This window comes from Pyxicephalus adspersus, chromosome 9 (genome assembly GCF_032062135.1).
Source record: "Pyxicephalus adspersus chromosome 9, UCB_Pads_2.0, whole genome shotgun sequence".
NCBI classification, from domain to species: domain Eukaryota; kingdom Metazoa; phylum Chordata; class Amphibia; order Anura; family Pyxicephalidae; genus Pyxicephalus; species Pyxicephalus adspersus.
In genome coordinates this window covers 33,309,996-33,333,474 of record NC_092866.1, presented here as the reverse complement: position 1 = coordinate 33,333,474, position 23,479 = coordinate 33,309,996, and the positions used below count along the sequence as shown (strand labels likewise).

The window sequence follows — 23,479 nt, the reverse complement described above, 5'->3', positions numbered from 1 at the left end:
ACTAACCTTCCCAAAGGTTTACCTACCCCAAGTGTGACTGGGGGTTACCGCTTATAGCAACTATTTTATACCCCGAGTCTAAAAACAAAAGGAGTTAAATCCTTTTGTAACCACAAACTGTAAATAAACAAACATTGTAACTGGTAAAAAGAGTGGTAGCAGGTGGAAAGTGAATACCGCTGTGACAGATGTGAGCAAGTCGCCTTTCGCATTGGAGAGCTGGAGAAGCACATTGCAACATTGGGCAGGGAAGGAAACGCAGGAAGGAAAAGACAATTGGTAGTCATAGGGGATTCTATGATCAGGAGGACAGATAGAATAGTTTTTTAGTCCAGATCCCTTCAACCGAATGGTTTGCTGTCTCCCTGGTGCCAGAGTTTGGCATGTGGTGGACCGATACTGTACCCCACAGACAGTTAATATGCAAATTAGGGTCAATAGGTTTAGAAAAGTCAATCTGTTAATGGATAGAGAACTGGCTTAAAGACCGCATCCAGAGAGTTGTAAATAATAATTCATTCTCTGAATGGTCTTGAGTTATTAGTGTTGTACCCCAGGGTTCAGTTTTGGGACCTTTACTATTTAACATCTTTATAAATTATATAAGGTTTGGAATTAAAAAGTAGCATTTCTGTGTTTGCAGATGACACCAAACTATGTAATGGAGTTAAGTCCGTACAGGATGTCTACAGTCTACAAGCAGACCTGTTTGAATGGGCAGCCAAATGGCAAATGACATTAATTTTAAAAAAATGTAAAGTTAAGCACTTGGGGGCTAACAACATGCATGCTTCATACTGTCTGCGGAGAATACATTTGGGGAAGTCAGAAATGGAAAAGGATCTGGGGGTTCTGGTAGATCATAGACCTAATACCAGCATGCAATGCCAAGCTGCAATATCTAAAGCTAGCAATGCCAAGCTGCAATATCTAAAGCTTGCAAAGTACTTAAAGTGTTAAAAGAGAAATAGACTGCAGAGATGGAGACATAATCCTGCCCCTGTACAAAGCATTGGTCAGACCACATCTGGAATATGCAGTCCAGTTTTGAGCACCAGTTTACAAAAAAGACATTGTGGAATTGGAGAGTGCAGAGAAGGGCAATTAAACTAATAAAAGGAATGGAGGAGCTCAGCAATCAGGAGAGATTAGCTGAACTGAATCCATTCTCCCTTGAGAAGAGACGTTTAAGGGGGGATATGATCACACTGTATAAATATATAAAGGTCCATATAGAGAACTTACTTCCCAATTATTCACTTTGAGATCATTAGAAAGAACAAGAGGGCACTCTTTGCGTCTGCAAGAAAAGTTTGAGTTAAGTTTAAGGAATTTTTTCCCCTTTTGAAGCAAATTGTATCAGGGTTTTTTTTTACCTTTCTCTGGACCAACTTGTCTTAAAGAGTTTTATATCTGGGATATGTTTATTACCTATGTAATAAAAAAAAAAAAACACGGAAAACTAAACAAAAACAAAAGGAAAAAAAAAAGGACAGGCATATGAAAGTATACTTCTATAATATGGAAGGAGAAAAAAATATTTGCACCATCTTGTTGACATTATCAGAAAGTTTCTATTCACATATCATCTATGACCACAGGGGGGTCATTTTCTAACATTCGCAAAGCATACCAGGAGGTATTTTCAAAGGTAGACATAATCTGACATGCTATTGAAGGAGACTCTATATAGGATTCCCATATTTCAAAAAAATTCCCCACCTTAGTTTCCTTATCCAGAGATGCCTCAATCCAGGCCATTCTGAAAACATATCCCAATTTTTCCTGAAAAAGCCCAAGTGTCGGTGGATTTGGGTCTAGCCATTTATGTAGTATTGTTTTTTTGGCACCTAAGGAGAGGGTCAGTGGAACATAGTTAATCAAATATGAAGTAATGTACTGAGACACCTCTTGCCAGAACTGTTTGATTTTAGGGCAGTTCCAAAAAGCATGCTTTAAGTCTGCTTGATCCTGTGCACGCTTAAGACAGTTAGAGGTAGGGGCATAGCTCATCAAAAATGCACGCTGTGGGGAGATATACACCCCATGGTAGATTCTGAGAGTCATTTCCCAGTGCATCGCTGAAGGAAGGACTGACTATGCCCTAGAGAATGCAACAAGGATATCATCAACTGATTTACTTGGAAGACCATTTAACCGAGCCAATTTTTTGGTGGAGTAATCTAAAACTAATCTAATCGTCCTATAATTTTCCATGACTGCTTTTCTAGAGGGATTGCCTCTTAACAGTAAACTATCCAGAGGATTCTTCCAATCCCTAGGGGATAGGGACTTCTATACCTTTGAAGTGTATGACTGTAATTGCATAAAAACATAAGACTGCTGACCTCAAAAAGTAAAATTCAGCCACCACCTCCTCAAACTGGAGGGGTAGTTTTGCACTCCCATCCACCAATGAGTTGACCATTAGAGTGAGAAAAGTAGGCCATTTCTGCAACAAGGAGAAATAGGATAAATGTGGAAGATCCAAATTGCCCCAATATGGTAAAAAAAGAGAGGAGTGACTATTCAGAAGATGTTTTCCCCTAATACTACGCCACACTGCCCAACATGAAAACAATAGCAGGTTTGATGTGACTTCCTCAGGAAGTAATTCCTTATGATTGTGTAAAACATATTTTAAATTATTATTTGATATAAATTGTTGGTCCAAGGTAGAGTTGTAAAATACAAGTATTATGTAACCGATCTTTGTTGTATCGTAGGATGGAAGCAGCATTATATAACTCAATGTCTGGAAAATGTACTCCTCCATTTCTGGTCGGTTTTTGCAACACACAGAGACTCAGTCGAGCACATTTACCTCCCCATATGAATTCAGAGAATAATTTATAAAACTTTTTGAGGTCCATTTTTTTAATTACTAAAAGTAAAGATTGAAGAAAATATGGAAGTTTGGGAAAATTAATAATTTTTATCAAACTAATCCTCCCTAGAAAGGAGAGCATAAGTTTTGACCAGTTGTACAGTTGTTCAATAGGAGCTCTAAAAATCAGTTCAATATTCTGAGAGAATACTTTGTGGGGATTTTTAGTAATTTGTACTTCTAGGTACTGTATTTTCTTTTTACACTATATAAATGGGTAATCTCTACCCCATATAGTCCTCACAAATGTTGTCAAATATAAAGCTTGAAGAATAATGTTTTAGCCAGATACAGATCCGTATTGAGCATCTAAATTCAAGATAGGCGTCAGGCTGTGTCTCAGGTTAGATATGTAAACCAGCAGATCTGCAAAAGCAGTGATCTTAAGAGTATGTGAACCAACTGAAATACCTTTAAATTCAGGCAATTCTTCCAAAAGTCTAAGGCCAATATAAAGTAGAATTGGGGAGAGGGGGCAACCTTGTCTAGTTCCTCTGGAGAGAATTATGGCTTTCATTAAGTCCCCATTAATATAAAATTTGGAGGACGGATTGTGATATATATATTGGATATAGGAGGAAAACACATGTTCAAAAGCTCTGTGAGATAATATTGCATTGAGCAAAGGCCATTCTATTTTATTGAATGCTTTTTCTGCGTCCAAACTTAACAGCATGAATTTGGAGTTATGTGACTTGGTAGACTGTACAGTAGCTGCAATAGCTGCCCGAATTCCAGTTGTTGAATGCAAAGTTGGGTAAAAACATCTGCAGCCTGTTTGCCATCAATTTAGCCGAAATCTTATAGTCACAATTCAACAATGAAATTGGTATATATGAAGGAAGGGAGTCAGGATCTTTACCTGGGTTTGGAATTAAGGTAGTGTAGGCTTCATTAAAACCCCGGAAAGGAGTCTGATGAGATAATATTTAGTTGTAAACTTCTGCGAGCAAAGGGCTTACTTCAGGTGCTCAAATTTTAAAATATTCCGCCGAAAACCCTTCTGGGCCCGGCGTTTTATTGGAGGCCAAGGTACCAATTGTGCGAAGAATTATTGATTCAGTAACTGGGGCATTAAGCTGCTCCCTACAAATTGTGGATAGTTTTGATAAGTTAGCTCTTTCTAGTAAACGTTGCATCAAATGGGGTTGGGCTTCCTGAGCATCTTTCGCTTTGGGCCTAACGGGTTAGCCAATCTGGACAACAGAGTACCTATTTTATTTCCCCACCTAAAGAATTTGTGCTTAGTATAAAGAGCTTCCGTTTTCACTCGAGTAGCTACATGCGTATTTAATTGAACAACCGCCTCTTGTCAGCATCTCTGTCATTACACTGAAGAAATAGTATATATTTTCGTGCAACCTGTTCATGAAGAGCATTATACTGATGATTGTATTCTTGGTTGCGTCTTGCCAAAAAAGACATGATATAACCTCTGATAATGGCTTTCATAGTACGCCACAACAAAACCGGGGTATCCCAATGTTGGAGGTTATCATCCAGGCCAGTCCCAGACTTAGATAGATAAGCTGGAAATTGCCACAAATTTTTTTTTCTAAAAGGCTGCTGCCGTTGCAGTTGGAGGGTCAGGGGAGCATGATCAGAAAGAGTAAAGTTGCCAAGATATGTCCTGAATCCTTGGGAGTAGGCCTTCTATTGCTAAAAAAAATCATTTCTGGAAAATGTGGAGTGGGCTTTCGAATACCAGGTTTAATCCCTCTCAGTTGGGTGGAAGAGTCCCCATACATCTACTAAAGGAGTTTGCAAGAATAAAAGTTTTAGTTCAGAACTGGAAGGGTCAGAAATAATATTGATTTGCTTTGACCAATCTAATAAAGGATCAATGAACGTATCCAAATCTCCCGCTAAAATGAGAGTAGGATAAGAATTTGGTAAAATCTTTTTGCGGAGGTCAGTGAAAAAGATCAAAGAGTTGGTATTGGGAGCATATATGGAACAAAAAGTATAGATCTACTGGCAAGATCTAATTCAGTGGAAACTATTTTGTATGGTAGATTTTTGTTAAACAAAAGCGCCACTCCTCTTGTTTTTGTTTTATAAACAGTGTGAATCATTTCACCAATCCACGGGGCTCTGAGTAAAGGGGCCTGGCCCTCCTTCCAATGCGTTTTTTGCAGAAACACTACATCTGGAGACTGTTTTTTAAGATGCACTAACACCCTTTTATGCTTTTGGGGACTGTTCAAACCAGCCACATTCCATGAAATTAGTTTTAAGGAACATTGATCTTTCTCAAGTACCGAGGAAATACAATGTGTGGGGGTTGTCATGGGGGTTCAAAGTGGAAAGCATCTAACTTAATATAATACCAGAATAAAGACTGCAGCCATCCCAGTCAGTGGCCACGGGTCTGCCAGAAATGTGCCAAAATCGTGGTGTAAAAACCCTGGGAAACCAGTTCCCAGGAAAAGTAACGCAGTAACGAAAGGATATGCATTATAAAATTATCATTTAATGTCCCTCTGAAGATGAACTTGTTAATTGAAGAGTTTCAATTGCATCAGCGGGATCCTCAAACAATTTTGTTTCCCCTTGCCAGAGGACTTGCAGGTTCGCTGGGTACAGTAAGGAAAATCAAACTCCCATATCAATCAGACTTTTACAAACTGGAGTAAAACTTTTTCTCTTTTGTGTAACCGCTGTGGAGTAGTCCTGGAACAGTAGAATCTTGTTGCCCTCCAAATGGAAATCACGAGCTTTCCTATAGGCTCTCAACACAGATTCTTTGTCAGCATATTGAAAGCTATCACAGGATGTGGACATTGATTCATGTTGTGACGCTCAGAGCCTATCCTATGAGCCCTTTTGTTTCAATCAGTTTTATTGAATTTTCAAACAAAAAAACACAACATACATAACAAAAGATTCAGACATACAACACATACAACCTATTTATACATATCAGTGTTGGCTTCGTATGATCAAAAAATATAAATCCTATATTCTGCATAGACCCTGAGAAGCATAACAATAAACAGTAAAAGCCCTTATGGGTCAGTATTGCATATATTATTACGACTACATAGAAAACAACATAAATTCTCATAGAAGCACATGGTACAGAATATAATCTAATAATCTAGACAGCAAATAATGAGAAATAAAGAACATATAACAAAAACAAACATATATAACAAAACAGCCCAAGGGGGAAGGGGTGGGAGATGGTACACAAAGCAGAGATAGAAGAGGTAGAAAATACCCCCAATGCCAGGGTAAGAATCTAACTAGCAATCATGGTCGCTAAAATAGATATGTTTGGAGTCTGGGAGATTCTTTAAACCAATCCCAGGTAGACCATATGATTTTTAATTGTTCCATTCTATCATTATCCTCCGCAACCAACATTTCCATATAGCGGATTTTTTCAAGTTCGGAGACTCAATCTGCTATAGAATGAGCAACAGGTTGCTTCCATAATCCCGGAATATTGGCCCTAGCAGCTGTAAGAAAATGACGTAAAACGCCTATGAATAATTGTGTCCCAGAAGCGGGATATAATTGAACATCCCACCACAGATGAAGCATTGTCCCTCTTTGCGAGTGGCATCGCCAGCATCGGTCGGATTGTGTGGAGGAGATTCTATGTAAGTCCATGGGGCAATAATACCATCTGGATATAATCTTATTATTGACCTCTTGAGCTTTACAGGTTAATGCAAGCTTATGTGTGAGGATAAATGATTTTTCCCAATCATCTGCAGGTATGAGTCCAGTCATTTCCCTCTCCCAATATCTGGTGTATATAGGGGCAGTGGACTCAGAGTTCTGGGTAAGCAGCCCGTACAACCTAGAAACAATGTGGGAGGGGCGAGCAGGCGAGCTAACTAACTGCTCAAATTCCGTCAAGCCTCTATGTAGTAAGGATGAGTCAGTAAAGGAGGCTACAAATGAGGTCAGTTGCCTGTACGAGAGCCAGGATAGCAACTTGCTTCTGTTTGGAAGGTCAAGGGAAGACATAGGGGGAACCCATCCGTTGTGTAATATACTCCTAAGATGATGATCGTCCGAAGCGGACCAAGATAGAAAGGTTGAGGCTCGCATTGCCGGAGGGAACGCTGGGTTATCAAATACTGGTGTCATGGGTCCCGGTTTCGTTGACAGTTTGCCCGATCTAAGGAGGGTATCCCAATTATGTAGTAAGTCAATGGTGCGTGGAGGTATAGGAAAAGTTAGCATTAACAACGACCGGTCCACCTACGGTAGGGAACGGAGACTAATTGGCGATAAAAAGTCCTCCAGCAGTACCTATTCCTTCAACTTCCTGTTGTAAAACCAGTCTATCAGATGTACTAAAACCGATGCCCTATAGTGGGATATAATATCTGGAGCCCCTGCTTCTCCTCTATGTTTGGGCTTGACCAGGGTACTGAATGCCAATCTGGGGCGCTTCTTATGCCACAGAAATATTAAAAACAACCTATGTATTTTACCTAAATATACAGTTGGCAAGAATATGGGAACCGTTTGAAATATATATAATAATCTGGGAATGATATCCATTTTAAGGGTGTTTATGCGAGCGAACCAGGAAAGAGGCAGGGAATCATACTTCTGAAGATCGGATTGAAGTTTACTATACATTGAGGAGTAGTTGAACGTGAACAATTTAGAAGGATCCGATGTAATCATTATACCCAGGTACTTAATGGTGTCATTACAAATCCAAAAAGACATATTAGTATGTATAGCTGACATTTGAGTAGAGTCTAAGGTAACATTAAGCGTGCAAATAGATATGGAAAAAAATACTTTAGTCATGAAAGGGACAAGATTAAGGGCGTGAAGTTTATAGAACCTTGGAGTAAATCCATCTGGGCCAGGGCTCTTCTCTATCGGTGTGGCATGTAAGGCAGCAGAGACCTCCTCCTCAGTAAATGGGAATTCTAATTGCAATATCACCTCAGGGTCTAATGTTGGACGAGCTGTTTTAGTTATATATTCTTGCAGGGAGGAGGGAGTCACATGAGTAGGGCGGATTTGATAGAGATCTGCATAATATTTATGAAAGGTTTGCAGAATCTCTTTGGGAATAGATGTCAACCCGCCATTAGTGGTCCGGATGGATGGTATATATTTGGTGGATGTGCGCGGGTGCAGACCTCGTGCCAACAGTCTGCCACATTTATCCCCATATTGGTATATTAATTTACGGAAACGATCCCAGGGGCGTTGGTGTGCTAAAATCATACAATTTCAAAAGCTGAGTTCTAGCAGCTGTCAGTTCTAAAAATACATCAGGGACCATGTTTTGTTTATGTAGGCGTTCCAAGGAGCGGATTTTATCAGATGCGAGTTTAATATCCTGCGATCTAATCTTTTTAAGCCTGGTTCCTTGTTGTATGAGGACCCCTCGAACAACCGCTTCCATAACTTCCCATTGCATAGGAAGGGGAGTGGGATCTGAGGCGTGATCCCCAATAAAATTGGTAATCGCGTCAAGAATCGCCTTCGCGCAAAGAGAATCCTTGAACAGGGAGTCATTACAGCTTCATGTCCATTCTCTAGGGCCCATTAGAGGAATATGGAGTGAGAGGGATACTGAGGAATGGTCAGACCAGGGACAAGACTCTACGGAAGTGGTAGGACACCAATCAAGTACAGAGTGGCTCGGTAGAATATAGTCTATGCGGGAGTACATATTGTGTGGATTGGAGTATCCTCTAATTTGGTTTCTATTGATGTAAGTATGATGTCTTAGGCAGCAATTTTAGTATTAGATCGCAGACGCTCATCCTCTTAATCACTGACCCTCTGTTCCAATTCAACTATGCGTTGTGTATTAGAGGAGGTACATGCTAGTGCTGATTCAATCGATTTTTGTAAGCCATCAAATTTGTTATCAAAGTATGGCATTAGGACTTTGGATACCTCTGAGGCAATTCCTGCAGGTGTTGCAGGCATTGGATCTGCCCTGGTACCTTCCCCTTCTTAATGTTCCATGGGGAATAAAGGTTGTGACAAAAAAGGTAATGATGGGGAAGGGGAGTCAGCTTCTGGTGCAGGTTTAAGTTTCTGTTTAGTGGTATGCTTTACGCATGGAGGAAGAATGTTGTCCCTCAAGAAATTTGTCCATAGTAATATAATAAATTTTGGAGCAGGAAGTATTGCACACTTAAAACTTCAATATGAACTAGATACAGAGTCCTTAGAACAACTTTACCCAAAAGTAAGTGTGATCTTCAGATTGCAAGACATTGGGAAAAAAAGAGATCTTCATACATATGATGTCGAGCAGAAACACAAATCTCAAATTTGCTGGTAAAATATAATGTCAGAATAAATTTCACATGAAAGACACTAGGTGGTACTATGTCCTCAATTTCTGGCTTAGTAAAAAAAAAAAAAAGGGAGATCAATCACTCACTCACTACTATGTGGTAAATGCACTCTCTCGGGACTTCTACAGCCGATGAAGGCAGTCAAATGGTCGGATAGAAGAGAAAAAAAAGGCTCAGGGAGAGGAGATGCTAATCAGGAGGCCTGTAATGTTGATGCTGAACTCTTGAAGGCACCCACAGACAGGGTTCACAAGCAGCTGTGCAGCCAATATGACCACCGCACACCATGCGACCTGGACAAAAAGTGCCGATTCTGGGTGTTTTGCAAGGTGTGGCCCGTGAAATATTGGCTCACCATATGCTAAGTGGCCCCCTGGTTGCAAACCCTGACAGTCTACAGGGGAATGATGGCTGGATGCGAGGGATAAGTCCCAAATGAAGATCAGAACAGCGAGCTGAGGTAAAACGCAGCTTCTCCTTGTAGCTCCACCCCCAGAAGTTAGGTAGTACTTTTTAACAAAGGAGACAATGTCCAATTCCTCAAGAGAAGTGTAGAGATGTGGCTGTAAGTATTCATCTGACAATGTAATTTTTTGGGGGGGAAATTTCAACTTGCAATGTATCCATTTATCCCTCTTCAGGAATGGGTCTTTTTGTAGTGTGCTAATTAAATTCTCAAACTAATTGCTCCTATTTCCCCATAGGACATCTGGAAGTGTCGAGCCAATGGAAGAGGCCGCTTGTGACAGAGAGGGGAAAGGATCCGGCCCTTGAAACATCCTCATTTACCGTACCCCCACCAGCTCCACGGAATAGAAAACAAAAAATGAAAATTTCAAGCAATTCAGAGCTGGATGTTGGACTTGTTAAAATGGTTTCCACTCTCCAGAAGCAAATGGTGATGCTAGCAGGTGAAGCTCAACTAGTTAAATTTAGGTAATGACATTGCTGGGTTCAGGTTACCTCATTGCTGGGGACCTTTCTTTGCTGCCCGAAAATTGCCTCTTCCAATGTAAATTGGATATGCCATCCAAAAAGCGTTTGCTCATGCTGCAGCTGACAGATCACCACCACCTTCAACCCCATCCTTACCCACAAAATCCCCCATTTCCCAATCACACCCCCATGTATTCACATCAGAGTGGAGCAGCCAGTATCCAAACCCACCAAAATCCACACCACTCAATCCCTCTCAGTTCCAACATCTCCATTTCCAAAATCCCAAACAACACTATGTTCCCACATCTCCAAGTTCTAGTAGCGCTGCAAACTTTAGCTCCTTTACCTCAATCCATTCCCCCATTCCCTCAACATCTATTTACCCCCACCCTTTCCCACAATCTGCCCCTAAACCACAAAATGTAAAATTCTGCCAAGCAACGACCGCACCTAAATGATCTATCCCAAGCTGCACTGGAAGACTTCAAAACCAGCATACTTATTAGGCCATTATTGCTATTGTTTATTATATTGTCTTTTGTTAAAAGTTTTATGTTGTTATTTAAAGTTTTACTTGTTATTTATATTATTTTTTGGTTTACCTGTTCCAAATTTGTTTACTGCGGTTATTTACTTGTTATTGCCTGTTCCTAGTTGTTATTTACTTATTGTTGTTGTTATTATTATTGTTATTATTGTTGTTATTTATAATATTCTTTTTATTGCATGTTCCTAAGTTGTTTACTGATGTTATTTACTTGTTATTTATTTGTGTTTTTGTTTACCTGTTACCTAATTTTGTAAAAAATAAAGTATTTTTGCTTCAAAAATAATGTTGGGTGTATGTATTTGTTGGTAAATATTTTTTAATTTTGGTATGTTTTTTGATTTTTTACAAGCAAAATACCGTAGAAAAATTGGCCATTGTGATGAAGCCCAGATCAGTTTTTTCATTATGTTTCTTAACCACCTGGGCGTTACACTGATGTCTAGATTTCTGTACCAAAAGTGGTACACTGTTTTTCATGAATTTTTTTTTTTTAAATTGTAGACCTGTAAGTTACAGAAATATGTCCGAACAAGGGTCCAGTAGATATCATGAATATAAAAAAATGTTTGAGACACACAATCATGTAAAAAAAAAAAATGTACTTTTAATAAAATTAAATAAAAAACACAAAAATCAGCTTAACCCCCCAGCATTTTAATTCTGTCAGTTTTTTGATGCAAAAAGTGATCCTATTTTTTTTTTGCATAGAAATTTTTGTTTATATTGTGTGCTTGTAATTCTTAGGATTAACTCCCGGGTATGATAATTATATTTATTTATTATAATCATAAATTATAATATAATACATAATTATAAATAATAATTTAAAAAAATAATAAAATAATAGACAATGTAATCCTAAAATAAAATATAAAATTAAAAATGTACTTTTTATTTTATTTCATGTTGTGTGGTGTTTTTGTACTGTAAAAACCATTTAAAAGCAGATTACATTGTAATCTGCTTTTAAATTTCCCTCCCTGACACACCCCCCAATACATCACCACTCACATCACCCGGAAGATGCCAGCAGCAATAGCAAATTTTTTATTGCTGCTGGAGGAGCTGCGGGGACCGGGTAAGGATTTTCTTTCAGTTGTAATCGGATTGTCATACAATGTATGACAATCGGATTGCAATATAACGTTTGTTTACATTTTTAACCACCTGAGAAAAGTTCGGGTTTAACACTTTTTGCAAGTGTTTTTACCCCGAACTATGTCGGGTTTAACGGCCAGGTGGTTAATTCAATAGTGTATTGGACTGTCAAATTGACCATAACAATGGTCAAGCATCCCCAAAAATACCTTTCACTGTTCAGATAATGCAGCCTGCAAACTGTGACTACTACTAGTATTTTTTTAATGTTTTACAATTACTTTAAAAAATTCCCAGCTCCCCCCCCAAAAAAACATACAATTTTACAAAATAAAACCCCTCTATAGGTTGTGGACCTTCTGGAATAGGAAACAGGGCAGTGAGCAAGTATGCAGCCTCTCCTGTTCACAAAAGGTACTCTTTATTGTGGATCTGCACAAAAAAGGGTGCGCCAAAAAAATGTAGCCCCCTTCTATGTTTTGTAAACCTGCCTCCCCCCAACGTGGACACATGGACCATTGTTAGGGCAGAGGGCCGCTTCCCCACAATGTGTCCTTTGTTGTGGGTGTCTAATGGTTGGGTGACTTATTTGGAATCCGGGAGCCTCCTTTAACAAGGTTTAACAAGGGGACTCCCAGATGTCCAACCATGGGGAATAAGTACAAGGGTACATAATACCCCTTACTGATTACCCAAAAGGTTAAAATGTGCAAATAATGAGTTCAGAATGTGAAATTTATTCTTTAATAAATGTATGAGATTTATGAGTAATTACTTACCTTTTTCTTTTGAGTTCAAAAGAGTTCAGTACGCCTGAGGTCACGGCTAATTTGAGGCACGTACCCTGCACCCACGTGAGTGTGAGGCACTTGCCAGAACTCCGCTAAGGCTGCAGGCGTACTGAACTCATATGACCTCTTCATGGAGAAGTCTTTGAGTTCAGTACGCCTGCGGTCATAGCTAATTTGTGGCACGTGCCCTGCACCCACTCATTCTCATTTCTTTCAATGAAATGCGGTTCCCACGTTGCCAGGAGTCCCTGGGCTGTACTTATCATAGTGTGCAGCCCTGGGAATCATCCTTACAAGGTGAGTTACTGTGAAAAAAGGTAAGTAGGTACACACAAATCACATACATTTATTAAAGAATAAATTTCACATTAAAGTCTGGATTATTTGCACTAATATTTTAAGTTTTTGGGGAACCAGTAAGGGGTATTTTGTACCCCTGTACTTTTTCCCCATGGTTAGACATCTGGGAGTCACCTTGTTAAAAGGGGGTTTCTGGATCCCAAATAAGTCACCTAACCAGTAGACCCCCACAACAAAGGTCACGTTGTGAGGAAGCGGCCCTTTGCCCTAACAATGGTCCATGTCCATGTGTCCACGTTGGGGGGAGGCAGGTCGGGTTTACAAAACATGGAAGGGGGCTACATTTTTTTGGGGCGCACCCTTCTTTTTTGTGCAGATCCAGTACAAAGAGTACCTTTTGTAAACAGGAGAGGGGGCATACTTGCTCGCTGCCCAATTTCCTATACCAGAAGGTCCACAACCTATGAAAGGGTGTTGCTTTACCTTTTTTTTATTCCAAGTTTGCTATGTCCGGCAGCAGACTGTGATTTCTGTCACAGTGTGCGGCCCGAACTAGCTGAGCTGGGCTTTATGGTCTCTATTTATAGACCATGGTATCTGACCTTCCCCGATACATTCTCTGGTGGGAATCAATTACTGCCAATAACATGGATCTGGAAGATTCATACCACGAATGAGTCAGGAAATGTCTGATTACCTGTTTTCTAACTAAAACCCTACATGTTAGTGGCTGTTTTTTACCCCACATTGGGGTAATTGTGTGCAAAATGTACATACAAAAAACAGAGCAAAAATCAACCAGTCACAGCCTAGGATAATAGGTACTCTGGTTGGTTGCAGATAACACACATTACAGGCCTAAATGAACTGTCATCATTTGAACTTTACACAAAAAGGCATGTTTCAGATTTCAAAACTTTATTTTACTATTTTAACATTAACAAACAATTTTTTGAATTAACCAACATAAATGTAACAACAAGGCATGGAATACAACCAAAAACATTAACAACAAAAGAACATGGTAAAGTTAATTGAGAAGATAAGGGGTTATGATCTATATTCTGGTGAACTGCCAGGGAAGCTCACCTTCAGGTAAAACAAAATACTCTGCAAATTTTTCCCTTAAAGTCAGAGCTTCTGTATTTGCACGCATAGAAGGCCAGTCACCAATACAATGGTCTTCACATTCATCAATGTTGGTGGGCTCACATTGACGGATAAAGTTGTGGAGGGCACAGGCAGCTATCACCACATTATCCACTTTGTTTGGGTGCAACATTATGGCAGTGTGGAAAATTCTCAATTTATTTGTTCAAATGCTAAATGTGCACTCCACTGTGCGCCTTGCTTGACTTAGCCGGTAATTAAAGACCTTCCTTGTCTGGTCCAGACTTCCCTTAGGGTATGGCTTTAGAAGGTTCAGGCCCAGAGAGAAAGCCTTATCTGCCACTAAAACAAAGGGCATAACCTTCTACAATGGGTTGGGGTGGGGGTATTTCCAAGTGACCATCTAGGAATCGTTGACCCGTAACTGACCTCCTAAAAATGGTGAAGTCACCAGAACTCCATAGGAATAACACTAAAGAATGTTTTAACGTTAAAAAACTTTGAGCCAGTGTGTGGTAGCATTTGAACCCGTATGTGCTTACCATCCAGTGCTCCAATGGGGTTCGGAAAGTTGCAATTGGTAAGAAATCCCTGGCTGATGTTACGCCACTGCTGCTCCATGGGAGTGGGCATTACATGAGTCTTGGGTTCCTCCCAAATAGTCAGGTTTCGTGGACTACTTTAGCAACTGTAGCCTTGCCCATGTGAAAGGTGTACTGCAGGGAAGTGAAACTATCTCCAGTAACCAGAAACCAGAAACTCACTGCAAGGTCACCAGCAGACGTAGTTCTGCAGGAACAGGGGTCTGCATGGTGGTAGTGTGGCGGGTAAGAAGAGGACGCAAAATTTACAGCAGTAGATCAAACGTTGCTACAGATGTTTTGCTGGAATTAAAAAAAATTTCTGGGTACTGGCGTAGGTCAAATAGGATGCTCAGGCCACTTGCAGAATGAAGGCGTTGAGTCATCAGTGCCAGTGTTCCTATTTCCAATCCTCACCAATAGTGCCAGATTTAGCACCATGATAGGTAAAATCAAGGTGTCCATGTTCACACTTTACCTTGCTTATTGTATATGCAGCAAAGAAAATGGACACTGCAGAAATCACTTCCCTGGGTTAAAATCTGCATATCTACCAAGTGCTAAAACGCTTGTATAATAGCGGGAAAACGTGGCATAGACTTTTCCATCGTTAAAAAAAAAAAGCTTTAAAATGCTAATAAAAGTGCATAAAATGCATATAAATGCAGTAGGAACATTTACATGCGTTTTTAAAAACATCCCTGTAGACCCACAGATAATGAGGAAACAGCAATTCATACCACATATCGCGTAACTTTCTGTGAAAAGTCCATAGACCATAAAATATATATATAAAACAGATTTAACCCACAACAATACTGTAAACCCCTTGATGTCTTTGTTTAGGGGTTTGATGAAATAACTAGTGTATAATATTTTATAGAGGGTTTTTTATAGAGTTCCTAGAGACTAAACCAAAAATGGATATTTAATAAGAAAGGGCTCATGTTTCAAAAAAGGACTGTGTCTACAAGTGCAAAATGCAGTTAGAAATATGACCTAATTCTGGCATCAAACTTAAAGCAAAACTAAACTTTAACATTACAAAACTGCAAACAGACAGGTTCTTTTTGCAGAAAAAGACGATAAAGTATACTTGCCTGCCTGATCCCATTTTTTGTTTAAACCTTTAAATCCAATAAAAATCTATTTTTAATGCATCTCAGATGCTGGAATCTTTACCTGGTCTTCTATTGGGGGAATTTTGTACTCCCATGCATGCAAGTTCGATTGTTCCTGGCAGCCAGGTATTGGGTGCAGCCTTGTTTGCATTAAAGAAGATTTGTGAACAGGCAGGTAAGTTTGTTTTATTGCAGAAGGGGCATCACCTGTAAAGAACCTGCCTGCTCATAACTTTTTAATATAAGTTTAGTTCTACTTTAAGCTGCTTTGTGAATATTTGCAAGCAAAGCCTTTGACTCAAGCATAGAGCTTTGGCATTTAGCAACAGAAGAGGGCAGGGCATAAATCAGAAGATGTTAGTATAGCTTATCCCAATAGGAAGATGTAATATTATGCCCCTGAAACAATAGTTTAAAGTGGCATACCATAACATCGAGTTGCTTACCATTGCAAGTAATGCCATCTTGATCCAGTTCGTAACCCTGATTACATCGACAAAGAAAGGTGCCATAGGTGTTGTAGCAGCGCTGCTGGCATGGTGCACCCATTGAACATTCATTGACATCTGTTATGGATAAGAGCACAATGTGTAACATGTTATTTTAATTAACGCAATAATCATGAAAAACACTTGAAATGTGTCTCATTGTGTCTTGCACGGTACATGTTTTAGAAAAAGCTTTTCTGGAGGGCTGCCAAGCCACACTGTCACTGAGTTTGAATTCCCACCATTTTATGCATGACTTCACTGCCAATGCAATGACCTTTCACTGCCAGAAACACTCTTCAGGGACCTCTGCGCCAGTCTTTCTCAGTTGGTCTTTTCCAATATGTCCACAAACTCGAATTGTATGTACAATTCTGCTACTTCGTGAAACCTGTTATTCCACCTAAACTAGACCCTATTTTCAGTAAAGTAACTGCTTTTAGTAACAAATATTGTTTCAAATATGGTTTTAACTGCCACAGCTACAAATATGTATTGTTATCATCTAAACTGTCTTCTTACTAAGAAAATGGAATTTATACAGAATTAAATACTAAATATATTTTTGTATGACCTATGGCTTAATGAACAGATTAGGAAGAACAACAAAAATAAAAAAATAAGAAAATATTTCATGAATTGTGGGGCCACAACTAAAGGAGCACAGGCTTATTGACAGTTTTTGAGAATCTGGATTAAGAAACCCGACACAGAGGAGCTTGGGCATGAAAAGCTAAATGGTATGCTAGAGGGACTGACCTGGTGTGTGACTCTTGTCTGTGCCACTGGACTGGATATCTGAGAAATCTGGTAGATATAGCCCAATAACCAACTAGAGGTGTGTGCAGCAGACTGAAAGTCAGTGACTTAACACTGTCTGGCAAACTAGATGATGTTTTGTATGCTAAGGCATAAATCCTGTTTGGTGGCATTAAGAAATTTTTTAGGAAATCTAGCATCATCTATCTACTCAATAGTTAAAAAAAAGTATTTTTTTATAAATGCATACAAGCACTGACATTTTCAATTTACAGCCTTTTTTTAAATTTATTTATTTATTTTTTATCGAATCTTGCGATCGTGTGCTAAAACAAACCCCGTGCTTGGTAAAAAAGTGAAAGTGCAAAAACACCCCACAAAAAACGTGCACTGGGGTACTATTTGTGATCCCTCCTCCAAGGAGGAAGGGCCACCCAATATCCCCAGACCCTCCGAAGCGAGCCAGACGGTGGCCTTTTTTCTATGGGATCGCCTAAGCAGGTCCCAACAGATACAAAGCTGGGAGCTCTCCCAAAGAGACATTCCCACTGAGGGAGAGCGCCTGGCTGTTAGACCAAAGCACTCTCCAAGATTTCAGGGCTAGCCCATAAGGGAATAGCACCCTCCATCAAGCAAGTGGCAAACAAACCACACCAGTGACTGTGACATAACATAAAAATACATAAAAAAATAGGTGCTCAGTGCATAACACACTGGGCAAGGTTTTAAAAAATTGCCCATCTGCACTAGCAGCAGCCAATGCAGATTAGAGGCGATGTGCTAAATCAGCAAAAAGTGACGTGCCTAGTGTACATCAAAAATCAGTGGGTTCCCAAGCCCAGTGAATTTAATGTCCTTACTCTAGTCACATCATTTACATGTCATTTACAGGGAAGACAATAAACCAGCAAGTATGTTTATGGGATGTAGGAGGAACTGGAGCGTCTAGGGAAAAACAATACACACACAGGGAGAACCAAACCCCATGCAGATAGAGGATTCTGAATTCTATCAGGTTGTTACGGTAAGTGGAGAATGCTAGACCAAAAGGAGGGCCTTACGTCATCTCATTACAGAGCAGTTGCTTAGCCTAAAATAGGATAATTTGTTAAAGAAAAGAGAGAAATTATAGGCTTTTTTAGGCAAAACTATTGTAAAAACAATGATATTTTAATTTCACAAAATTCAACAACTCTAGTAAATAAAGAAGTACAGTACAGTTTCCTCAACTAGACATAGTGCTTCTGAGCTAGTTGATTTGTATTTGACCCATGTTAGTAAAATCACACCTGGTCACGTTTTTCCCAGTCTTGACTTGGTGCCCGACACGTTTCGCCTGAAATTTTGAGACTGAGGCTGTTTGTAATAAACAAAACAGTCAGGTTTCAAAAACAATAAGAAGGGGGGAGCTCCAGTGCCGCCCCCTTGCAGTGGCTCCTCTATTTACTGCAGCCGGCATTGATACTTCCGCCAGCGCAATGCATATGGAGGAGAGGGATTTCACTTCAGGGGGTGTTCCCTGGTGGTGGGCAGAGCCATTAGAGAGGGACCAGCCTAGTGTGCTCCCGCCCACCCCGTAAATGGCCTAGTGGCCATAAAACTTTGCCGACCCCTGATATAGGGTATGCAATATATGTATGTACATAGTTGTATATAATAGTAATTACAGGATACATACGATTAGTAAAGAGACTTACTTGACATTAAGGTAGGTTGATCCTAAAACTGAACACTGGATATACCAGGATTAAGATGTTGAGTGCCTAAATATGTGTGAGATCTAAATAAGAGATAAGAAAATAAGAAAATATACAATCACATTGCAGAATGGTAAATATAAATAAGCCAACTTACGTGGCTGCGATTGTAAGATTAACTTGAATAAGTTAGATTAGGTTCGTATATAGATGTGGTTGCAGTTTTAACAGCTCACAGGAAACTTCCCTGATGTATGAAGAAGAGCCAAAATAAAGGGGTATTTATTAATAATAAAAAGGTATGGACCGTAATGATTAAGATTTCAAAAAGGTATAGAACATTTATGTTCATATGATAGGTTATTATGAGTACTAATAATCCCAATAGGTTCAATTGATCCCAGGATGCAAAGTCTGGAAGATATATTTTAATTACATATGAATAATATACTCCTAAATCTAGAACACTAAGTTTAAAAACAAACAGGAGAATAATTCAACCAGATTTCACATGTGTCTTATGCCATGAGGGGCATATAATAAGGAAATTAGACTTACTTTAATCGTCAGTGTATCATGGGAAGAAAGAGCCATCAGCATCCAGCTTCAGAAAGGCCTGGTTCCACCGATGCCCTGTTCTTATAGGGGTTAGACTGGCAATTGAAGTGTTCAAACTGCACATGCGCGGAAGTCCGCACACGCACGGTTTCTGTTTTGGTATTCTATGAAGCAAGGGCTTCTGCCCTTATTAAAATGGCAGATCTGGTTATCACCGAGCATGTGCGTAAGTATGTTGAGGGCGGAGGAAAAGTGTCTTCTGCACCTTACCTTTGTCTATGAATATTAAGTGCCTGCATGAGATATAATTGCAATGAGAATGTTGTAGGACAGGGGTGTCAAGCTCAAAGACACAGTGGGCCAAAATGAAAAAACTACAATTCCCGGCATTACTTGTGTCTATAAAACAGTCCAATGCGGGGCCATGCATAGGCAGAGAGGCTGCTGGTTCATAGACGTGAGTGATGCTGGGATTTGTAGTAGCGGCGCTATTTCAATGCAGTGGTGGGCCAGATGGAAATCATATTTAAGATTGCTTTGGGGGCCAAAGAACGACGTTGCAGGCCAGAGTTTGACACACCTGTTGTAAGGGATGTGTCTGGAATATCCTTTATCCTCCCGGGGGGTTGGGAACGTAAATGTCACCCCCCCACCTCCGTATTCCGCTTGCCCTAAGTCAGATCAGAATCGATTTGACCTGGCAAGTCCTGGGCATCGGATGTTAATGTGTTGCCCAAATGAAGGACAGGGGCAGGCCACAAGCCAGATATCACCTGGCATGGCTATACCAAAGTGCCCAGATTAGTGGGTGCTCCCGTCCCTCGTAAGGCAGGTTTTCACGAGGGGGGGTTTTCACATACACATCATTTCAATGTATGAAAGAAAAATAGGTGGATGATAATGGCTAGTGACCATATAAAGATACAAAATAATAAATAGATATAGCATACTGTAGTTATATCATATCATACAGGTAATACAGTAACATCATTCATAAACTTTGTTATTCTGTTATACAGTAACATGTAATTACATTCATTACTGTATCAAACGGATAGTCTGTGAGTGATTGAGAAAAAGACCATACAATTTACATATTCATGATCCAGGGCAAGAAAAAGAAAATTATTCAAAATATTTTTCATTTATTTATTTTATTATTAAAATGTATTTTTTCCAATGCTAACCTTACTAATAACCTTGAATAAATTTATGAGATTAGGGTAGGTATATGATTAAATTTATCCAGAATTATACCATTAAAATAAAGAGTATAGTAGAAGATTTTGTGTATATCCTATTGTATATTAACGTATATAGGTTTAACATGGATATGATTACCTTTAATTAGAATTTATATATAAATAGTTATATATATATATATATATATATATATATATATATATATATATAATAGGTAATATATAGGTATATAAAAAGATCCTTCTGGTTTCTAATTGTAGAAGGGTGTTGTCAATGTCCCTTTCTCTTGGGTTTGGGGTTTTGGGTTTTCTAATGCTGAAAAAGAGTTCCGAATCAAAATTATGATGTGCACCAACATGGTAGCTGATAGTAGTCAGCGTTTTCCCTGTATTGATGGTGTATATGTGTTCAAAGATTCTTTTGTGAAATGCCCTTTTCGTTTTTTCAACATAGTAACACCTTCACTTGCAGTGAAATAGATATATAACTCCAGTGGAGGAGCAATCCATATATTGTTGTAATTTGTGTATATTGTTATTAGGGGTTTTTTTTGTACGCTGTTCATTTATCCATTTGCATTGTTTGCATTTGGCACATCGATATGTACCTGTTATACTTTTTTGTGTGTCCCTAGTTGAATCATCCCTATATTAGCTTGGGACTAGGAAGTCTTTGAGGGATTGGGACTTCCTAACACTGATACAGGGTTGTGGGCGTAGAAATTTGGATGTGTTAGGGTCTTTATGTAGCTTTTTAAAGGTGGTAATAATTCTTACGGGTTCTTCCAATATAGATGATTTGACATGACTCGTTTTTTTAAAATAAACAATACATTACACAACAAATTTGCATAGAATACCAGGAAGAGAAAAAAATAAAAAAAGGAGTGGGGGAAGGGGCGAATAGGGGGTTTAAAACAAAAGAAGAAGAGCGCCAACCAGTAACCAGGCATCAGAACCAGTAACCAGACATCGGTAGAATAAACATATGCGGTCAAACATAGTTCAACACCTCTTAGGTTACAAAGTCTAAATAGCAGCAGGTGATAAAGTAATTTTCCAATGTAGATCACAAAAAATATAATAAAAATAAGTACAATAGTACAAAAATAGCGTTATTCACAGATTTGAAACTTGTAAGGTATACAGGCATATCAAGTTTAGAGTAAAATCATCAAGGTTGTCGAGTAGAGGTACCTTTTATTAATTCCCCCTGCTTTGTAAACATTTAAAATTTAAATAAAAAAAAAAAGAAAAGAAAAATAGGGAGGGGGGCAGGGGATAAGGAGTTAACACAAGGGAGGGGAGAAGGATCAGGGTTCCCTGCTTGAATTATACATGATTATTTCTAACCACTGGTCCCATGTGTTGTAGAACTTGTTTTTAAGAGTACAGGTAATTTGTCATTGGCCACTATCCAGTTAGGTTTGTTTTTGGTGAACTCAAGGGGAATAATGGAAGCTTTCCAGTAACAAGCAATGGTAATCTGAGCAGCTAACAGGATAATTAGTTATGATTAGTTATTATTATATTAGATATTAGTTATAATTACGATAATTAGTCTGGTTTGCTGTTTCGGGGCTATATCCTCTAAATGGGAAAAAAGAACACACTCTATTTTTCTCAGGATGTTGACCTGGGTGACAGAGCGTATTAGGTTGAAAATGCAGATCCAAAATCTCTGAACCCTAGGACATCTCCACCAAGTGACCACATCCTCGAAAACAGAGAGGAGAGACAGTGGCTTTATGAATCCTAGCCCGGACCAGGTACCATCTCATCAAAACCTTATAATTGGCCTCTATTATTGACGTGTTCAAAGATATTTTGGAAATGGACAGTGATAGATCCTGCCATTCTTACGCGCTCTGCTCCACCTCCAAATCTGACTCCCATTGTTTCATATAGGAAAATTTCTTACAGTGTGAGAAGAGAGTGATATATAGTATTGAGATCTTCCCTTTGGATTCAGTTATAAAACTGCACGTTTTTTCAAATCCCATACTCTGCTAGGATGTTTTCAACCTTTTAAGTTTATTTTGAATAAAGGACCTGATTTGATATTTATGGAAATTTAGGAAAGGAGAGGCTCTCTTGTAGATGTGAGAGGCTCAGAATTGCCTTGCCATCAAGAAAATTTCCGATTCTGAAAAATTCTTTGTTGCGCCACCAAAAGAATTGAGCTGGTTCACAGCCTGGAGGAAATTCAGGATTATGCCATAGAGGAGTAGGTGCAGCATGTGGGAAGTGCATATTAAAAATATTTTTTTGTCCATCCCATACTGAGAGAGCATATGAAAGTGAAGGACAGAGAATCTCAGAGAAGGGGATCCACATAAGGACCTCGATTGGTATTGAGGGGCAGGCCAGGGCCTTTAAGTCAGTCCATTGTGGTATTGGATGCAGAATAATAGTTTGGCCTAACGCTGCGATTTGGGCTGCTATGTGGTATAACATTATGTTAGGTACACCCAATCCTCCCAATCTTTTAGGAGTATATAATGTAGTTGCATTATTGCGGTAAAGTTGTCTCCCCAAACAAATTTTATGAGTTTGTTTTTGATATTCCTTAAGACCACCGTGGGTATAGCAATAGGGAGAGTACAGAAAAGATAAAGCAACTGGGTAAAGTGTTCATTTTGATTGCAGCTATTCTCTCGAACAAGGATGGGGGGCTATAATGCCATCTATTCAGATCTCTAGCTATTGCATGAAACAGGGGTGTGTAATTAGCTGAGTACAGATCATGGTGAGAAAAGGTTATCTGAATGCCTAGATAGGTGATTGCTTTGGATTGTTGAGTTGGGTGACTATGTTTGGGGGCTTCAAACGATACACTGGGGGCTTCAAACGATACACTCTGTCTTCAAATGATACACTGACAATTAAAGTAAGTCCAATTAATTTATTATTTAATAACATAAATGCTTACTTTTATCTAATACCAACCTAAGAAATCATGCGCACTTAACTTACAGCATTACTATGTAACCACCTATTGGTGAAAAGAATTCTTGACAAATTGTGCCCTCTAAGGTACGTGTTTAGTATCTGAATATGCCCCTCAGAACATAATACACATATATTATCTGGTTG

At 39.1% G+C, this 23,479-nt stretch overlaps 1 protein-coding gene and 1 long non-coding RNA gene across 2 annotated transcripts in view; both read right to left on the bottom strand.

Moving 5' to 3' along the window:
- The window catches only part of LOC140337598 (uncharacterized), a 402,692-nt gene that overhangs the window by 226,096 nt on the left and 153,117 nt on the right, over window positions 1-23,479 (bottom strand). The gene's annotated exons all lie outside the window — the stretch shown is intronic.
- Window positions 1-23,479, bottom strand: part of EFEMP2 (EGF containing fibulin extracellular matrix protein 2) — a 56,909-nt gene that overhangs the window by 21,663 nt on the left and 11,767 nt on the right. Inside the window, exon 7 of the mRNA XM_072421310.1 lies at window positions 16,126-16,245. Within this exon, the coding sequence (XP_072277411.1) occupies window positions 16,126-16,245 (120 nt within the window). The remainder of the gene's footprint in view (window positions 1-16,125; window positions 16,246-23,479) is intronic.